The sequence below is a fragment of the Carlito syrichta genome, unplaced genomic scaffold (assembly GCF_000164805.1).
Source record: "Carlito syrichta isolate Samal-C Ts95f unplaced genomic scaffold, Tarsius_syrichta-2.0.1 Scaffold169247, whole genome shotgun sequence".
NCBI classification, from domain to species: Eukaryota; Metazoa; Chordata; class Mammalia; order Primates; family Tarsiidae; genus Carlito; species Carlito syrichta.
This window is the reverse complement of record NW_007113343.1, coordinates 1,589,078-1,604,047: the sequence shown is the minus strand read 5'-3', so window position 1 is coordinate 1,604,047 and position 14,970 is coordinate 1,589,078. Positions and strand designations below refer to the sequence as shown.

At 44.8% G+C, this 14,970-nt stretch overlaps 1 protein-coding gene across 1 annotated transcript in view; it reads right to left on the bottom strand.

Annotated features, from left to right (window-relative positions):
* Positions 1-14,970, bottom strand: part of PARVA (parvin alpha) — a 167,433-nt gene that overhangs the window by 12,541 nt on the left and 139,922 nt on the right. Inside the window, 5 exon segments of the mRNA XM_008051270.1 lie at positions 164-232; positions 900-961; positions 2,315-2,334; positions 3,971-4,029; positions 8,092-8,207. Of these exon segments, the coding sequence (XP_008049461.1) occupies positions 164-232; positions 900-961; positions 2,315-2,334; positions 3,971-4,029; positions 8,092-8,207 (326 nt within the window).

Sequence of the window (14,970 nt, the reverse complement as noted above, 5' to 3'; positions counted from 1 at the left end):
CCAGTTTAGCCCCTCTGAGTCCTTGCCTTCATCATCCCCCTCCCCCCAGCCCAGAAAGCTCTGGGTCAGTGTAGAAAACTCCCAGTGAAGCAAGGTGTGGCACTTGGAACAGTGGTCGTTGGGCAAGGCTCTGTGCCTACCTGTGCTGGAGGCTGTCACCCACCTGGGTTTCCAGTTCTGTGACCTCCAGGTTCAGCTTATTCAGGTGCTTGTTCACAAAAGTGATGAGTGTCTGAAAGAGAAGGAAAGCAGGTACTGAGACGGAGCCCCTTGTCAGGGCTACACCCTGCAGCAGTCAGTGACACCCCTGGAGGATGAGCATCGGGGCAGAAGCACAGGACCCGGCCCAGTCAAGAACACTGGACCCAGGAGGTCTCCCAGCAGAGGCCCTCAAGTGCACAGGGAGGGCCACAGGCTCCAGACCCTGCAGTCCCGGACGGTTCGGGACTGTGAAAGGAACAAACAGGGAAGTTCTGAGAGGCAGTATAAGAGGTGGAGTGTCTGAGCCCAGAGCTGGGAAATTAGGAAGGGGGTCTGAGACAAAATGACCCCACCAGAACCCTCCTTCCAGTCCCTTCTTCAGTGCAGGTGCCTGTGTCAGGGAGATAGAGGGGATTCTGTGTGAGGAGCAGGGAAGGTTCGGGTCAGTGTGGGTGGGAAGACGGCTGCTCATTTTGAGGGAGAGGAAAGGGGCTGGATGAGGCATCCAGTGGGGAACATTCAGATAAACGGACAGCCTGGGGGAAGTCCTGTGTTTGCAGTGCTTAGGTGATGCCAGCAGTTTCAGGAGATAGCTCGCAGGCTGCAGGGAAGGTTTTTTCCCCAATGTTCTGCTGTATCTTACCTGCCTGCCTGCCTCCCTACCCCTCCTTCCCCCACCCCAGGTACCCCTTCCTCACCTTTTTCACCACGTTGAGTTTGTCTGGGGCATGGTCAAACAAGGTGTCAAAGGCATCACGCTCTGGAAAAGAGGAAAACATGACGTGAAGCATAAGAGCGGATTCCTGGTGAGGAGGTCCACCCTGCAACCCAGAGCTAAGAGCCTTGAAGAGCCGTGTGTTCAGCTCCCATTGGGAAAACTCTGGGGGTATAGATTGTGCTGGGAACTCTGGAATCTGGGATCAGGGCTGAAGCTTGGGGTTGATTCTTATCCTAGGGGGTCTTTGTATTTGCGTGTGTCCATCCATGCATGTGTACACGTGTCAACCTTTTATTGGGCCAGGGTGGAGGTGGGGTGGCTCAGTTAGGCAGTTTGACCTAGCATTAGTCATTTCGCTTCAATACGCTCCATGACATTCTGATGTAGCCTTGTTCTCAGGTGGTTTTGAAACTTCTTAGAGGTAGAATGCTATCCAAATAGCAAATCATTTCACCCCCTAATTTTCAAAAACAAGACACCCGTGACAAACGTCCTGGAAGAAGGCACAGATGAGAGGCTTGGAAACCAGGGAACTCCAGGATAGAAGGTGAGCTCTTCCTCTTGAGTGATCTAGGTCACTTCAGCTCTTTGTGCCTCGGTTTCTTCTTCTATAAAGTGCCATCTTAAAAATGAACCTCTCCAGGTTTGTCATGAGGGTGGAAGGTGAGAACGTATGTGTAGTGCTCTGTTAACTCTGATGTGCAGAGTTTTAGCCTGACCGAAATATTTATAAATATAACCCATAGTAAATATCAGGATCACAGAAAATAGCAAAGTTAGGCTCGCTGCCAGGACTTTCCTTCATGTTCTCAGAACGAAGAGGCAGCTCAGTGGAGGGGATGTGAGGCAGGCAAGAAGACTCCAAGGTGGCCCTGGGGCTGGGAGGGTTTGTGGTCCTGAGCTCTGCTTTCTCCTACTCTTGTACAGATGGGTAAATGTGAGATGACCCAAAAGGTGATGGGGATCGCTAAAAGACAAGGACTCTGTACCCAAAGTGCTGAGAAATGGGAGAGGTAAGAGCTGTGATGAGGGAAGAGGGGGAAGACAACTCCAGAAGGGCTGGGCAGAGTGGGGAGAAGGGACAGTCCCCATGTTCGGACACCTCTTTCTTTACTTCCACAACATGCTTAGAGCAAAGCTGCCCTGTAAGTGTCCAGGACCATCTAGAAGCCTGTGGAAGGTCAATGGCTCGGTTACTTTCAAGACAACTGCAGAGGTAGTTAGTTTTCTTCTTCCCGCCAGCAAGCTGCACCCCCCCACCAACTGGCTGCGTTAGACTGATGCAGACACACATCCAGGCTGCAAGCTGAGAGCCTGTCCTTCCCAGCTGCTGCAGAATTAAGCAGAGTGCCACCACAGAGCCCAGAGCCAGAGGACAATCTTAAAGCGACTCACCATGCCTCCCGGAAAAAGCCCTGGAAGAAAAGGAGAAAGAAAACAGAGTGACTCTTGTCTCCTTACCAGAGGCCAGTCCTCTGAGAGGACCCTCCATCGCTGCTGGAAGCCCACCCCCGCCCTGCCGCCAGCCTGTCCTTGGTTGAGCACTCAAAAAGCCACCTTCCGTTGGTATTTTCTTCTGTGCTGTCTCCAATTAGTGCGACGTGACCACATTACCGCCTATTTTTTCCTCGGCTACATGGATATACTGGAGTTAGTTCAAAGCCTGGCATAGAGATGCTTTAAAGACTATTTTTGGTCTCAAATAACATCGTATTATTGCTTGCAGTTTAGAGTCTCCTGAAGCAGGGAGCTTCTCCTAGGCCATGTTCCTCTCTGGTCTGACTTCCAGCACGGGTTGTGGGGGGGGGTGCCAGGACATTGAGGAATTCTCCTTTCCCAACAGGCCTGATCCCTCCCACCCCTCACAGAACCAAGGCCAAAGTATGCCCTGTAGATTGGTTAACACTTTGGCTAACAAGACTGGCTCCTGGTGTGACATGGAGGCTGCTTGTTGGGGTCCTCATAGGCTATAAATTGGGCATGTTGGGAAAGGCCACTCTACATCTCTGCCTCCTACCCTTGGCCTGAAATGCCCATACCCCTAGGCATGTGCACAGTGTGGGCCAGACAGGCAGTGCCCTGGACTCCTGTCAGCCATGACTGGGGAGAGCAACGGAGCTTCCTAGGGACTGGACCAGGCTTGGAGGTACGGATCAAATGTGATGGAGAAAAGCCAGGAATGGCAGCTCTAGAGGGCAGTGGAAGGAAGGCACAGCTGTGACCATACTGATTTCTCACTACCTCTCTGGGTGAGGAAAATGCTCCCCACTTCAGAGATGTTGAAACTGAGGCCAGAGAGGTGAAGGGACTTACCTGGTGAGTGAGTGGCAGAGCCTGGCATTGAACTCAAGTTGGACTGGCTTGGCAGTCCCTGCTTTTCCACTATGCTGCTGTCGTTCAAGGGGCACACAGAAAAAAGTTGGGGCAGAGGTAGGGAATGCTGAAAACTAACTCCCTGGCTTGGTGTGGGACCAGGGCTTAGGCCTGCTTGTGATCGCAAACCCACCCCACACAAATCTGTTCTTTCTGCTTAAGAACAAAACTCCTGTTCGAGCATGGCAAAACTTTCATAGGTTCTGATATCCCAATTTCCAAAAATAAATGGAAAAAAAAAAACCCAAATCAAAAGATAACTCCAAGGTACAGAGGGGCTTTCTGGGTCATGGCACGTGACCAAATAAATCATATTCAGAAAAGGGAAAAAAACTCGTCCTTTGAAGGTTAACAATGTAAATTCAACCCTGTGTTTATGGCATGACGATTTCATGCTGGTTGGCTTTTTTGGGGCACGCTTTTTCCTGGAGTGCCACAAAATTAGAATTTTTCAATCACTGCTAATTCCCTCTCCCCACTTCCCCACCCAAGTTTGTACCTTAAGCATTGAGAGGCATGTTTTGAATGCATGGAAAAGGCTAAACTATAATCATTGGCTGAAGTCTAATCCCTCCTGCAATCCCAATAAATGAAAACTAAATATCAGCAAATGGATGAATTTCGGAGAAACATCTGTGTTCCATTACAGAATCGCTGGCAACAATGGTGTTGACATACTCTGTGTTACCAGTTATTTCCTCTTGGATTTGCCGAGACTGGAGGATTCCTTCTCGTTTCTGAAATGGGGGTGGGGAGAGGGGTAGGGAGGAGAAGAGAAAAAATATGATTTAGAAAAATACAGAGACACTGATGAACATTCCTGACTTAGGGAAAGTTACGAGTGTTTAAGAAATGCATCCCAGATGAGATGATGCTGGAGGTGAAAAGAGGCTCTGATTTTCTGGGACTGGACTGTACCCTGAAGACGTGAGTGCAATTAGTGTTTAGTCCAAACAAGTAGGCTGTTTCTTGGATGGTGAATCTTTTCTTTCTTTATTGGAAGACATTCTGCTGGAAGCAAATGGTTTGCCTCCTGGAGTAATCCACAATAAACCAAATGGAAGTGAAGGCCAGGGTGTGTCTGCCCTCCAGCTGGGACCAAAGAGGGAAGCTGAGAAACACATTGAACTTGGGGGGGCTGGGTGGAGGAACTGGGGCCAACTTGGAGAATTCAGAGGGTTTTTTTTTAAACTGATAAATATGCGAGCTTTTAAATAAGCAGTACAGTCCTCAAGGTAACCAACTTATTCTCTGAGAAAAAGTTAAGTCTTAAAAACTCACCCAACCAACAACTGTCCTTCTATCTATCCGTCATCTGTCTACTCCTCTACCATGAATTTGTCCTCTTTCCTCTTTATTTCATTCATTAGTGCCTTCTATGTACAAGGCCTTGTGCTGGAGTTAAATAAATACTATGGAGCTTATGACATGGTTTCTGACCTTGAGGAACTTAAGAGTTAAATGGGAGAGATGAAGCAGGCCCCTGACAATGGTTCCCCCCAAAACAGTGCTGGGTTGTGCCTGCTATCTGGCTTAATAATTATAGAATACCCTTTTATCTCAAAAGTGATGAGGATAATAAGTTATGTGGTCACCCTATGTAGAAAGGAAGTGCTCAACACAGGTCAAGAGCAAGCACTTTTAGCTAGAATGGTCAGGGAAACTTTCCAAAGGCAGGGAGACGGAGTGCTGGAGCTGAAACTTCAAAGACAGAGAGGAGTTGCCTGGATACCAGGAAGAGGTCATTCCAGTGGGAATAGGCCAGCTGAAAGGCAGAGTCAGGATAGCATACGTGCTCAGGAAGCAGAGTAGAGGGAGGCTGGCTGCCATTAGCCAGTGGGCTGCTTTGGTGCCAGTTTGGAGAGTTCATGGGAGTTGATGACGGAGGACCAGGGTTCAAGGAGACCTTCTGATGGGCGTGAGGAGGGAGATTCAGTCTATCAGGTCCCACATAACCAGCGCCAGACACTAACAGGACAGTCTGGACATGACAAGCGGTTCACAGAGTGAATTCATCTTCCCCAAGGCTGAGATGAGCTTGAAGGAGCCTCTGGGCATTGGCAGCTCACCTGAGACCTGCCTTCTTGAGCCTCCTGCCCAGGCTCCCGGAAATGTTCCTTCACATTCCCAATAGCCACAGAAACTAGCCTCCTTGAAACATACTTTCGCAGAAGGAAAGGTAGAGCGGGATAAAAGTCTATCTGAATTAGATAAAGAAGAATAGACTTATCAAAGCCAAAAATAAGGCGAAGGGGAAAAAAAGCTATCATTTAAGGGGATCAGGTGAAGATAAAGCAGGACTTTTTCGAATTCAGTTTCGACATATGTAACGTTTTCACACGGGGCTAATGGAGTCTGTGTCCCTGTGTGGCGAGGCCATTCACAGACATAAAACCTCATCCCTAACTCCATGCAGAATTAAATGCTTTTATAAAGAATGGAAAAGAAATCTGGGTTAAATATCCCCTGGCACAGCATCCTGATTCACCTCCACCCATTACTTGCTCCCTAAAGAGCTCTCTGTGGTGCAGTCGATGACTCACCACCAGGTCCGAGTCTTGCTTCTGTGCCTGTTCAACTTGATAAAGCAAAACACCCCATAAAAGCTGACATGCGTTGATTCCACTTTATGTAACGTGTCCTCTTTTCTCCCTCATGCTAACAAAACTGCCTACAGGAGAAATTAAACCAACAACAGCCTCCTGATGGCCTATAATTGAGCTCAAAATAAGGCATGAGACGCGGGCTTGCAGTGACCACTGTTTCAAAATAGAAGCCCCTCTCTCCTGCTCAAATCTTCAATCGCAGTGATTGGTTTTTTGTCCATAGTACTTCCAACGGGATATGTTATTATTTTTATTAGGGAACTGTTTATTCAAACTGATAAGAAAAATCCTAAGATGCTCAATACATTAATGCATAAAACATTGGAGTAGACACCCACAAAAGATACAAATGGGCAATTTAAATAAAAGTAAATATCTCCACTAGCAATAAAAGAGCTGCCAGCAAAGAGACTGACAGTAGGTTTACTTATGAAAGCAATTTTTAAAAATGTCAATGCTAGTAATATGTGGTCACTAAAGTACTGATTTATGAACTGCTCCAGAAACTATAATTTTTTAAAAATAGACTTCATTTTCTAGATTAGTTTTAGGTTCACAGAAAAACTGAAAGTACAGAGATTTCCTATATATTCCCTCCCTCTCAAGCACAGCTTCCCAAACTATCAACATCCTGCACCAGAATGGTACGAGTTTAACGGCTGGTGAACCTGTAACTGATAGTAACACATTGCTCTCACCCCAAGTCCATAGTTGACATTAAGGCTCACTCTTGGTGATGTACATCCTATGGGTTTTGAAAAATGTGTAATTACATGTGTCTAAAAATCCTCTGTGCTCCACCTATTCATCCTCCCTCCCCTGCCCAGTTGCAGTTTCTAAAAAGTGAACGGTGAAAATAACACAATAGAGAGGGGCCAAATTCACTAGGAAGATGCTTGTGCCAGGTGCTCTGGGTGGCCACATATCCACAGCATTTATAAATGCTTCACCTGGTTGACCCAGGTGAAGAGCTCAGTAAATAGGACAATTAGGACCTTTCTGCCAGTGGCACTTAGTGTTGGAATCACACATATTCATATTGTCTGTGGGCTTCTGATAGCCCACTCTACAGCGTATTTGGAATCTTATCTCCTGGCAGGCAAGGCCAAGGTGTCATATTCCAATTATACTCTTTTGATGCTTAGCAGAGTTAAAAACCCAGAAGGTGTGAAAGACATAATTTTCCATGAGGGCACGATTCATTAGGAGCACCATGTCCTACTCTGTTCCTGTTAACATCTGATCCCTGAAAGCTCGGCTCCAAGTACTTTTGTCTTGGAAACAAGCCTGGCTTGATCAAGCAAAGTTACCAGCCCTTAAGTTTCTTCCTCACCAAGGACAGCAGAGCTGCCATATCAGTCTATTCCAGAACCCTGGATCACCCTTGGTAGCCAGGGAGCTGCCTGTATGGAAAGTCCTCCCTTCCTGCATGTTTATTTGGAAAAGAACAGAAACAAGCAAACAAAATGATGACCTTTTGCTAAATGGGTATAAAGTTGGAAAATAAAATTGAATTTGAGTATTTAATGGGGTTAGGAGAAGAGTGAGATAGTCACGGGGAGAGAGCACACCCTCATTGTGGAAATTACACAGCCATATGTGAGTGGAAATTCCATCCAACAATCTGGAAAAGATGACTTGAGAGCCCAGCTGTGCTTCTGTGGACTGGTGAAAAGTGGCAGTGCCTTCAATATGGACAAGAACAGTTGGGGTCTCTCAAACTCAAACACACACACACACACACACACTGCCTCACATGCACAGATATGTCTTCTCCCATACATGTGTATCACTTAAGCAAAAAATTATGATTCTCCATGACTGGTAGGGTACCTACACACTCTTGTACACAAATGCATACACACACACACACCCCTACCTTTCCTCCTGACCCACTACACAAGCCCTCAATTACACGCAATGCAGACAACCTCCTAAGACAAACATATAAGCCACAGACATATACACAGGGCCATCCATGCACAAGCACATGCTTTTCCATCCTTTACACACTAGGAAGAACTAACATGCATCAGAAGGCTCACTCATGCCTCCCGACATACAGTACACCTGGGCTCATCAGCACTCATTCAGCCACATCCTCCTAACCATCTCCTGTGCCTTAGCTCTCACAGGAACTTGGCCTCCACAACTCTTTAAAGGCACAGATGTTTGTAGTGGTATCTGTCTTACCTGGACCACAACAACTTGGATGGAAACGTGGTCTGGGAGTCGGATTGGTGCCCGGAAATACTGAGACAGAGCAACCAGTAGATGCAAGATAGCCACCAGGCTCTTGGCATGAACGGCTGAAATGAAAGAGGACTTAAAAAGTTAGAGCATCTTCTTCCAGGTTCTAAGTGATATAAGCAGATATTCAAAATGCAGCAGTACCCCACCTTATGTCCCTCTATTCACCCATCAGGGTCAGGGCTCACCTAGGGTCAGTACAAGCCTCACCCTGGGTCCCCTCAATTTTTTGCTAGGTCCCATGGAGGTCCTTCTTGGGTCATATTATTGCTGGATTTCTTTTTTTTTTTATTTATTTTAAAGATGTGGGGTACGATTCAGGATTAGGTATACAGTGGTCATTGTACAGGTAAAGTTTGTGCCTCCCTTTGGTCCCCATTTTGCCTGGTTTGAGATCAGGTACCCTTATTGATGTTATGTGCCCCCCATCCTTCCCCTGGCAGTGTCCCGCTACTGCCAATCGCTTTCTATAGTATTATGGTAAATGTTCAGGGTCTGCTTATGAGTGAGAATATGTGGTACTCACTTCGTTTCTGTGATAGATCACTGAGTATTATAGACTCTAAATCCATCCAAGTTGCTGCGAAGTCCGTATGTTTGTCCTTCTTTATGGCTGTGTAATGTTCTATCATGTATATGTACATTTTAAAAATCCAGTCTGGTTTCAATGGGCAGCATGGATGGTTCCATGTTTTTGCTATTGTAAACAGTGCTGCAATAAACATGGGTGTGCAGGTATCTTTTTGGTAGAATGATTTGAGTTCCTCCGGGTATATTCCCAGTGGCAGATTGCTGGGTCATTTGGAAGGTCAATTTCTAGTTTTTTTTAGAAATCGCCACACTGTTTTCCATAGAGGTTGAATAGTTTGCATTCCCACCAACAGTGTAGAAGCGTTCCCTTTTCTCTGCATCCTTGCCAGCGTCTGTTGTTTTTTGTTTTATTAATGATGGCCATTCTTACTGGGGTTAGGTTATTGCTGGATTTCTCATATGGCACCTCTCTAATCTGATCCCCGGTTCCCATGAGGACCCTGAAAACTCCTGAGTTCGGAGCTCAGATCAGCTTTCCTCCAGCTCCACTTCCCTGTCCACACCATTCTCATAACCATGAACGTGTCTGCTCTGCTCCCCACTTCCTTCCTACTTGACCGTGAGCTCTCTGGATGATCACCACTATCCTATTCCCAAGAGTGCACACAAAGCAGACCCTCTGGACACAGAGCCAGGAACACTGACCCCTTCCTTGGTTCAAGGCTTTAAGATTCCTGGAGGAAGGCATGAGAGAGACATCCAAGAGGGTGTGTTGCTCTCTAGAGTGCTGCATATAGTCAGTGTAGGCAATGCCCCTTAAGGAGCAGCTGGGAGGGGAAGTTGCTGAGCCAGTTTCCTTCATAGCTGCTGAGCCATGTACTGAATGTTAAAGCCATTTACACTAGAAAAGGCTGGGCCCTATTAGGCCGTAGTTTTCTTGGTAGATGAGGCAAAAAATACTAACTCAATGAGGTGCAAACAGGGTCAGGCAGAAGAAGCTTGAATTCTGACTTTAAAATCTACCATGTAGTACTGGCTATGTGACCTTGGGTAGGGAGGCCAATCAAGGCCCCTGAGCCTTAACTTGTTCATCTTGAGCTAGAGAGAACAGTACCTATGTGGACATACAAGTTGTAAGGATTTCCAAAGGAGACATGGGCAAAGCTCCAGGAACACAGCAGCAGCCCAGAAATGGCTGATTTTTTAAAAATTAAAACTTATATGAAAATACCTGGCACCTAGGTAACTAAAACATGTCAGTTTTCTTCCATTTTTCTTATACAAGAGAAGACTCGCCAGATCCTTTACCTGCCTTTATAGTCCTACCAACTTCACGACTCTTCATTACAGGGGGCACTTAAGGGAAAAACCCCAAATGCCCATTTTTATGTACTTAGCATGCACCAGGCCTGTTATTAGGGTGTCACTCTGTTTTCCCTATGATTCGGGAGTCCGCTTCAGCAGAAACTTTGAGAAACCAATGAGAAAAGGAAATGATTCAGACATTCCTTTGGAACTCATTAGAGTTCCTTGTTATCACTGCTACTTCAAATAAGGTTTCCTATGGACTCAGAACAGCAGGTCGCCACCACCACAAATAGTAGCTGAACCGCTCTGAACTCTCTGGTTTCAGAAGAAGGTTTTGGTTTTGGGTTTTTGAGTGTTGTCAACTAGGTTTTACTCAGAGTTAAAGCCTCTAAAAATGATCCGGATGTAGGAATGGACCCACTGATAGGGTCTGGTCACTGACAGGGGCAAATCTGGGTTTGCTCTTCTGATCAGAACTGCCACCCTGCCACCAGGCCCATCACTGAAGGTTGTAAGAACATCTGCCACCTCTCCCTCCTTTAATGGCAAAACATATGCTTGAGAAGTTATGGACAACCAAGCTGTTCTTATACTCTGGTGACACTGGGTACCATTCTCTGCTGTCTTGGTGAGCAACATAGGGCTGTATCATAAGCATCATATAGATGTCAGACTTTTTCATCTAATGTTCTGTCCTCTAGGAATTTTTTCAAAATAAGTAATCTACAGTGTTGCACACACATACATTATGTGTAAAAAAATGTGACTTATTGTGCAATATACTATCATTTTTAAAACCCCTGAAGAAACACTTATGTTCAGTAACAAGAGGATGGCTTACTTCAGTGGTTTGCCCAGGTTCAAGTGACAATGAGGATTCCGGAGTCTCCTAAATGTAGCTCCTAAATGGCTTCTTCTCCTCCCCCCAGTGATGCTTGAGTTTCTCCTTGCAAAGCCCTAATTGGACCAAGCATAGTTTAATATTCACTGCTTTAAGGCTGGACATGGTGCCTCACATTTGTAACTCCAGTCCTTTGGGAGGCTGATGCAGGAGAATCACCTGAGGCCAGGGGTTCGAGACCAGCCTGGCAACATAGGAAGACCCTATCTCTACAAAATAAAAAAAATAAAAAAATTAGCTGGGTGTAGTAGCACATGCCTGTAGTCCCAGCTATTTGAGAAGCTGGGGTGAGAGGATTGTTTGAGCCCAGAAGGTTTAGGCTACAGTGAGCTATGATTGCACCATTGCACTCTAGCCTGGGTGATAGAGCAAGACCCAATGTCTCCAAAAAAATTTTTTTAAATTAACTGGGGGTGGTGGCATATGCCTATAGTATTAGCTACTCAAGAGGCTAAGGCAGGAGGATCACTTGAGCCCAGGAAGTTGAAGTTACAGTGAGTTATGATCACACTAATGTGTTCCAGTCTGAGTGACAGAGTGAGACTCAGTCTCTTAAAAAAAAAAAAAATCACTGCTTTAAAAAAGTTATGGGCTGGGCTTGGTGGCTCAGCCTGTAATCCTAGCGCTTTGGGAGGCCGAGGTGAGTGAATTGCCTGAGCCCGCGGGTTCAAGACCCGCCCGGGCAACTTGGTGAGACCCCATCTCTACAATAAATTTTTAAAAATCAGCTAGGCGTGGTAGCGCGTGCCTGTAATTCCGGCTACTTGGAAGGCTGGGGCGGAAGGATCGCTGGAGCCCAGCAGGTTGAGGCTGCGGTGACTGGGAGCGGCCACTGCACTCCAGTCTGGGCGACAGAGTGAGACTCCAACTCAAAAAAAAAAAAAGTTATGGTATATTCACATAATGAACAATTTGCATGCATTCAAAATCATTAAGATGATGTAGCTATAAATATTAATACTGCAATGTTAAAGGGAAACTGAGAACTAAGGTAAAATATACATTTATGGATATATGCATAAATATATATACATACATGTATACAGTATATATATGCACACACATAGGCGTGTGCTTGTGGCCAACATTTGGAAACAAATATAGTTAAAAAATGAAAATAGTTATGCTAGACTGGAAAGATAGTTTCAATTCTTTTCCTACTTCAAAATAGAGACATGCCATCTTTCCCCTCGGTAGAATTCTCCCTGTTATGTGCTGTACCCTCATTACTACCGCCTCTCACCACATCTCCTGGGAGTTTTCTCTCTGATACCCGACAGAATCTCAGGCTATTACACACCCCACTCTCAAGTCAGGCTGGAAACATGTGGAATAAGAGTAGGCCCCAAGGCGTCATTGTGTCACCTGGGAACCGCAGCCGCAGTACCAAGAGTGTCACTCTAGGGCTGGAAAACAGTTTTTAAAAAGGAGCTGCCAACTTAGAAATAGTCCTCCAAACATGTTCCAGGTGAAATAGAAAGTGGTGTGATTTTTCTGGAGGCAGTCTGACATTATGTATCTTGACTTTAAAGATGTACATGCCCTTTGGCCCTAAAATACCATTCCTAGGTATTTATCCTAAAGAAGTAATCATGGCAATGAGCAGGGAGAACGGGCTGTATGGATATCAGTGGGAAAATGGAAAACAATATGCAAATCCATTATCAGTTAAATACATTATGATAGATCCGTATAATATCATGCTACATAATATTAAAAGTGACCTACAGAAGACTAGCGAATGATTTGTAAAGATATGGATCTTCCAAACAATATAAATAGGTTGATCTCATTTTTGCAAAAATGTCTGGCACACATATACATATATGATGCGTGGTGACTATTTACTTATTCGTCACACATTCACACACACTTGTAGAACACACCGCATGTTCACAGTGCTTGTCTCTAGGTGGGCAGCTTTCGTTTAGCATACAGGCACTGTGGCTGGACTTTCTAGACCTGACTCTTGGCTCCACCATTTGTCACCTGTGTGACTTGGGACAGTCACACTTCTTTAGCAAATTTTATTGTGCTCAGTATATGTCAATCACACTTCCTGGTTCTGTGGAGACAGCAGTGAAAAGGTAGAAATCCCTGCTCTCATGAAGCTTACATTCATAGTTTCTTATCTCTCTATGCCTCGATTTTCCCATCTGTAAAATGGTAATAACAGAATTCTTATCTCAGGTGATTGAGTGAGAATTACAAGGATTAAGATATATAAAGTGTTTTGAAGATTACAAGGCATACAGGCATACAATAAATACCATAAATATGTTAAATGTTAATATTTAAATTTATTTTCATCTATCTGCACTGTTTAAATTTTCAATAATGAAAATTACTGTTGTGAATTAGAAAAGAAAATGAAGAAATCCCTAAAGCCCCAGATGGAGCATCTTGGTAACTTAGCAGCTTGTTACTGCCATCCTTACCCCAGTGCAAAGACAATGTCTTCAGATTTACATTCGAGGATAACCAAAAGGGGAGATAGAACTTTTCCCCAGGAGCTGTACCTGCCACATTCCTTATGGAACAAACCACAGAACCTTGTAAACAAGCCCAACTCTTCTTGAAGCCACAAGGCACTGCAGGGAGCTAGCCACTGAGATAATTATTCCCTCTGACCTAATAATCTATCTCCATTCTGAGAATCTATCTACAGGGAATAATTCAGGAGATGCAGAAAGGCACGAGGTAAGACATTCAGCTTGGTGCTGATATTAGCAGTAGGTTTGGAAACATCCTGTAAGGATCAGCATCAACCTGGGGTTTAAGTTAACTATGGGGTACCTACCCCATGAAATTGAAGCAGATATAAAAAACAATAACTACAAAGACCATGAGGGAATATAGAAAATACATGTGATATAATATTAGGAGAAAATAACAAAACACAATAGTGTATATGACTTGACCAAGTCAAAAGATACACTGATGTGACCAGGAACAAATGAAAAAAATGGAATGAAATGAACAATTGAAAACAGATCAAAGTGGTTATATGAGTGATTATTTTTCTTGTACACATTTCCCTACAAGAAATTAGAGTAAGCATGAACCAAACAAACCATTCAAAGCCATTGAAGACAGTGTTTTGATGCGGTTTAAAAAAATTGTTCTTCTACCTCAGCCTTTCCCAAATCCTGACATGATTAGTTAGGAGATGTCTGTTTTGGAGGGATATAGGAAGATGGTTCATATTCAAAAGAATGGGAAATGGGATCAAACAAAACTAAGCAGGGTCTTCATTAGAGGGCTTCTCTAATGCTTATGGCTCTGTGGATTTCAAATTTGCATACACATTTCTCAGACTAGTGATCAAGTCCCATCGTCATCTCCCCCACGGAACACTGCTTACATTCCTGGAACACAGGGAAATACAGCCCCTCTCAAGGACAGTATCTAGGGCCCAGAGCTGTGGTCTCCCTGCCGCCTACCCTCAGGTGTCTTCCTCTGTGGCACAGAATGCCCTGTTCCCAGCCACACACTGCTGTGGGAAGCAGCAGCCAATCACACTGTGTAAGTAAAGGTGTAATTATGCTGAAGGAGGTACTCAGTCTCAGCCCAATGTCAGATGTTAGGGACCTGTGGAAGAAATCGCCACTGGCAGCTACCGGGCCTTTAACTTGAGAGGTGAGATTCCTTTTTCTTTCTCAGGTTTGAAAGGTGTCTTTTTGTGCAGAGGTGTCCATTATAAGTTTGATGCAGTAAAGTATAGTACTTAATCCTTCATCCTTACATCAAAAGCAAACAGTCTAATCATTTTATTAATCTACATTTGTATTTTTATCTACGACAAAGAACAAAACAACTTTGAAATCCAGTTGTTGCTACTGGTTTCCCCTAATCCAGGGATTAAATGTTGATTCTGATAGGGACTCATTAAGTCCATATTAGATACCAGGCTCTTGAGGCAGCGATGAACTTGTGGTTTCTACTTTCTGAATCCTTGAGCTATACGAACTGAAAAGTCAAATTTTAAAATCCTGTTCCTGTGCCTACGATCTCCAACATATCGCTCTGCTCCTTCTAGAAAATGAAGGGGAAGTGGGAGGGTGAGGGCTTTGGAGCAGAGC